At 41.6% G+C, this 5,851-nt stretch overlaps 1 protein-coding gene across 1 annotated transcript; it reads left to right on the top strand.

Annotated features, from left to right (window-relative positions):
- The first annotated feature begins 4,859 nt into the window (after positions 1-4,859).
- Positions 4,860-5,225, top strand: LOC120864541 (39S ribosomal protein L53, mitochondrial-like). Its single transcript, XM_040241603.1, has one exon. The coding sequence runs from the start codon at positions 4,860-4,862 to the stop codon at positions 5,223-5,225; it is 366 nt and encodes a 121-aa protein (XP_040097537.1).
- The last annotated feature ends 626 nt before the right edge of the window (positions 5,226-5,851 follow it).

Genomic DNA, 5,851 nt, shown 5'->3' with positions numbered 1-5,851 from the left:
ATTCCTGCACATAACTTTACACTTTGATTTTTTATCATTACCAAGTCATCAGACATGGACTAGGAGCAAAGTTAAAGTAATAAGAAGTTATATCCCAATATTATTTTTTGAGCAACAAACAATTTCCACTTGAATGAGATGAATTTAATTTTACACCAAAGTCAATGATGCAGCTCTAGAATGAAACTTCAGTGCTGTAATCTACTTACTGGAGGCTTAGTTCATTAGATTCCTAGACTTCAGCACAGAGGCCCTGAGCTCTATCCTTCAGCTCTGCCCCTGAGTTACCTTGAAATCATGCCTAAGTCACATTTTGATTTGTTACCTTTTATCCACTTGTAAAATGGCAATAATTCAAATTCTCCAAGTCACGGACATCATTTTAGGATTTATTTTTAAGATATGTTTCTAGAAGCCCTGAAATTCTACATAACTGTTTCAGGTGTTACATATAAATAATTTGGTCCAATTTTTTATTTTTAGTGTATATTTTAACACTGTGGGAATAGTCTAGAAGTCATTAACTAACTAACTAACTAACTATATTAAAGATTTTAATACATAGTAGTGTGAACTCTCTTGCAAGATATTATCTAGTTCACTCATTCTTATCTGCAAACCTCAGTAAAAAAATCTAAAACTGAATTTTTACATATGAATGACGTTACTTCAGTTCAGTTCAGTTGAGTCGCTCAGTCGTGTCCGACTCTTTGCGACCCCATGAACCGCAGCATGCCAGGCCTCCCTGTCCATCACCAACTCCCGGAGTCCATCCAAACCCATGTCCATTGAGTTGGTGATGCCATCCAGCCATCTCCTCTCTGTCATCCCCTTCTCTTCCTGCCCTCAATCTTTCCCAGCATCAGGGTCTTTTCAAATGAGTCAGCTCTTTGCATCAGGTGGCCAAAGTATTGGAGTTTCAGCTTCAACATCAGTCCTTCCTATGGACATCCAGGACTTATCTCATTTAGGATGGACTGGTTGGATCTACAATATGTCATTTATCAATAAGGGTCATTTTTTTAATTAACAGAATTCCTGGTTTACTATCATTTCTAAAGAAATGAAATCACATTCTCTCGTATGTCAAAGACTTTGTCAAGGCCTACAGGCTAAACCAGTCCATCCTGGGCATGCACAATACCTATTCTTACCATGGAACCTTTGGGCAATGAGGCAAGATGATGCTAGTAGTATAGTGAGAAACTATTAGAGCCAGGTTAAAATGGCTGGTTGGCTAATGGTAGATTTTGTAATCATCTTGAGAATCATGATGGATTTTTAGGGTAATAATAGCTTTCTGGATCATAAAGGGTTAGACCCAGATACACCATTCTGGGTTTCATGCAACTGGATGGGGTCTCAGAGAGTGGAGAATCCATGTGCCTTGAACATCTCACACTCTGACCTTTTGGTACAATTTGCTAAGTACATATCCTTTACACTTATCATAGTAAACTGTTCCGTCTTTAAGATTTATATGATAAGAGAACTCAGTTTTCTTATATCCATAACCAGTTCTACAGTAATATGCCCCTCACATTTATATATCATGTAAAACTCAAACTCATCTACCTGGAAGATAGTCTTATCACATCATAGTTGACTATTCAGTAACTAATTTCCAAAGATAATATCTTATTATTATTAAATTATAAATCTTTCAGTACTTATTAGAAGTTTTTTGTGCTTCTCTGACTTTGATGCTAATGATATGAAATATAGGCAATAGTTATTGTTGGTGATGCAATTTTTGAAGCAGAATTTCCTACTATAGCTCCTTTGGGTTTCTGGATAAATTGCAGAGTGTCCCGAGAGCACACAGCAGTCTGTTACCATTATCAACTACCTGCCTATAGAATCAGTATTTTCATAATGTAGTTTATATTTTGGAGTTCTACAGAAAATTATATTTGTAAAAGGAATTGGTTACTGGGGGAAAAATGTTTGGCAACTGCTATTTTGAAGATACAATGACTGTCATTATTTGCAAGTCATCCTGATAAGTAGAGCCAAAACATTCAATGTGCAATCCACACTGTATTTTGTCTAAGCTATGAGTAGGCATCATAAGGTAAGACAGGGAGACTGCTTACCTTGTGCCAACCAAAGGCAAAGATGGAACAGCTCTCCAAAATCAAGTACATGGTCAATTCGTGAAGCTAGAAAAGTAAGTTTCATGTAGTTGTTGTTCGGTCGCTAAATCGTGTCCAACTCTTTGTGACCCCATGGACTATAGCACACCAGGCTCCTCTGTCCATGGGAATTTCCAGGCAACAATACTGGAGTGGGTTTCCATTTTCTTCTGATCTTCCTGACCCAGGAATCGAACCTGCATCTCCTGCAGGTGGATTCTTAACCAACCACTAAGCCACCGGGGAAGCCCATTAAGAAACTGCAAATTAAAACAATAGTTAGATACCACTACACACTTCTCAGAATGGTCAAAATCTGAAACACTGGGGAAGACATGAAATTTGAGTTTCATCTAATGACCACTGGTTGTCATTCATTAAACAATTCTTACGTGTCAGGTACTGCACCAATGGTCCAGTGGACATGACCTCATTTAATGCCCTCAACAATCTTATCATCATCATCACCAGTTTAGAGATGAGGAAGTTGGCTGAGAGGGATTAAATAATTTACTGAAGTAAGAGATACCAACCCAGGTCTTTCAATTGCCAAAATATTTGCTCTTTCTGCCTCCTACTCTTTTCAAAGGTCTCTAAATGGACAGATATATTTTCTTTAGCTTGAGTATGTCATCAGCTCTGGAAATTCTCTCTCAAAAACGTCACAGTCCACCCTTTTCAGAGAAAGACCTGTGTCCTGATATCCTTGAAATTCCAGCCTGTGCACCAGAAATGGAGAGACTTCCTGTCTGGTGGCCCTGCCACTCCCGCCATGTGGACTTTGACAAGAAGCTCTCATTTAGTGCTCTGCACCTGGCCCTCGGTGGGTATCACTTTCAAAGAGCTGCAGGAACCATGACTTACGAAACCAGCTCTGCTTCTATCTCCTTTCCTGTCTGATTCCCATTCACTCCACATGGTCATGGATGGGGTAGTTTCTCTTTTGTAGCATCACTGCAGCCTGACTTTTCTTTCACCTCTCCATATTCCACATTCCACCTAATGGCAGTTAATTCTAAGACCACCAGTCAGAACTTTAAAACAGATTTTCAAAGAACATCTGACTGCTAGAACTGCAAATAGCTCAAGTATAACCATTTTCTTCAATAAACCTAAATTCTATTTTAAATAGTATTTTGAGTAAAATAATAGTTTATACTCACTTGTGTTGGTCCCTTTTTACTTCTGAGTCTCCAAGTCATTCTTAAAACCTTCAAACTTTAAGTCTTCTCATGTTATCACAGCCCATTTTTAATTACTGGTATCAAAAGGAAGGGATTATCACAGGGGAAAAGGCTTCTATGCTATTTTACCAGCTTAATTTCTAGACAAAAGCTTTGAAATGGTCAACAGAAAGAAGAAATGTGAGTTCAAATAAGCCACAAATCAGGAAGACAGTCCAAGAATTAGCAATGAAGGTCAAATTCAAGCACAATAAACCCACAGAGAATACTGATGTGTTTTGTTGTAGTGACATTTCATACTTAATTGGTAGTTTGTTAAAGACTACATCTCTGAGAGCAAAAGGGACAGTGCTGAAAAACACTCAGAAGGGGAAAGCAAGAGGCCTCTACAAACAGTAGGTGTTTGGAAACTAGAAATGATACTAAATGACTAATAAGGAAGGAAGATAGCTTATCACTTCTCAGAGAACTTTGTGACTTTCAAACCAGAGTGTTGTGGGCAGAATCTGATCAGAGGCCTCTAGGATACATTTTCATCCTCATGAGGTTAGGGGTCAGGAAGAGGAGAGGATAAGGAGGACCAGTAGTTATAAAGCTGTGTTTGAAAAGGCTTTCACTGTTATTTACTTCCCACATCCTGCTCCAGAATCCCTCAAATTCCCACTTTTTCCCTCAGCTTCTGTTTCCACCCAGATGTTACATGTTCCAGACCCCTTTCTACAGCAATGGCCCTTACAGGTCTTGAGTTAATTTAAAATGACACAAGGAAAGATCTGGTTTCCCCAGTGGCTCAGCAATAAAGAATCCACCTGGGATGCAGGAAATGCAGAAGACAAGGGTTTGATCCCTGGGTCAGGAAGATCCCCTGGAGAAGGAAATGGCAATCCACTCCAGTACTCTTGCCTGGACAATCCCGTGGACAGAGAGAGCCTGTGGGCTATAGTCCGTTGGGCTGCAAAAAGTCGGACACAATTGAGCACACATACGCACACACATATTTCATTGATTTCATGTTGCTGTTAATGGAAATAAGGCATGACACTGTCTGCCTAACCTCACACACACACACAAAAGAGAAACAAAGATCAAAAATACTCACAGCATCAGTTGAATCCAGTGACTACATGGTCTCAGGTATGACCTGGCCCCACACAGAAGAATTTGAGCTTATTGTCAAAATCCACTCTACACCGTCAGCTAAGTGACTTTACTAAAGCACAATCTGACAGTGTCACTCCTCTGCCTTCACAAACTTCAGCGAACCCCCATTGCCCACAGAATGAAATCTAAATGACAGAGCCCTGCCTCTCTTTCTAGCCACATCTCCTATCACCCCCAACCTCAGATTTCATGCCCCAGCCATACTTTTGAACACACTATATTCTCCTTAAGCATTCTATATTGAGTGGTCCCTCTGCCTGAAACTGTCTTTCTTCTTTCCATCTTTGCCTGGAAAGGTCCTGGAAAATTTCTACTCACCCTGAAGATCTCCAATATCACTTCCTTCGAGAAGTCCCTCTGGGCCGGGGTGTGTGTCAGCATGGTGGCGGCCTTGGCTCGGCTCGGACTCCGCTCGGTCAAGCAGGTTCGGGTTCAGTTCTGTTCCTTGGAGAAGAACGTGGAATCGACGAGGACCTTCCACCAGGCAGTGAGCAGCGAGAAAGTTCGCTGCACGAACCTTAACTGCTCAGTGATTGTAGACGTGAGGCACAACGGCTCCGAGCCTTGCATGGACGTGCTGTTCGGAGACGGGCATCGTTTGATTATGCGCAGCGCGCACCTCACCGCCCATACCGCCCAGGAAATGCTCACGGCTTTCACCTCCCACATCCAGGCCAAGGGAGCAGGGACAAGCCAAGCGCCAGGACCAGGCGCCGACAGCACAGAAGAAACCAACAGATTTTAACCTAAGACTGCTAAGGACACTTATTTAAGAACTTAATTACTCAAATCACTATCTGGAGGGCCTGCTGCAAAGTCGCTTCAGTCGTGTCCGACTCTGTGTGACCCCATAGACGGCAGCCCACCAGGCTCCATTTGTGGGTTGCCATTTCCTTCTCCAATGCACGAAAGTGAAAAGTGAAAGTGAAGTCGCTCAGTCATGTCTGATTCTTTGCGACCCCATGGACTGCAGCCTACCAGGCTCCTCCGTCCATGGGATTTTCCAGGCAAGGGCACTGGAGTGGTGTGCCATTGCCTTCTCCATCTGGAGGGCCACGGAACGCCAAAAAATGGAAAGAGGCCTGTGACTGCTAACCTAACCAGTGTTTCTGGGATGAGGAAAGATAGGAGGGGTGTGGACAAATTTGAATTTATTTTAGTTTCTTACCATTACTTACTGCTTAAACCTTTTAAATGTGGCTTCTCCCTCCACTACTCAAAGTACCTCTTACTCTTATTATAAATGCTGTTTTCTCAGTCCTCATCTTTCCATTTCAGTAGCATTTGCCACTCTTAATTCATTCCTTGTGGAACTTCTCTTCCTCTGGGGTCCTTTTTCTTCTCTTAACCATAAAGGTGTACTACTCTCCT

Source organism: Oryx dammah, unplaced genomic scaffold, assembly GCF_014754425.2.
Source record: "Oryx dammah isolate SB20612 unplaced genomic scaffold, SCBI_Odam_1.1 HiC_scaffold_5, whole genome shotgun sequence".
In the NCBI taxonomy this organism is placed as follows: domain Eukaryota; kingdom Metazoa; phylum Chordata; class Mammalia; order Artiodactyla; family Bovidae; genus Oryx; species Oryx dammah.
This window is presented reverse-complemented; position numbering and strand designations above follow the sequence as displayed.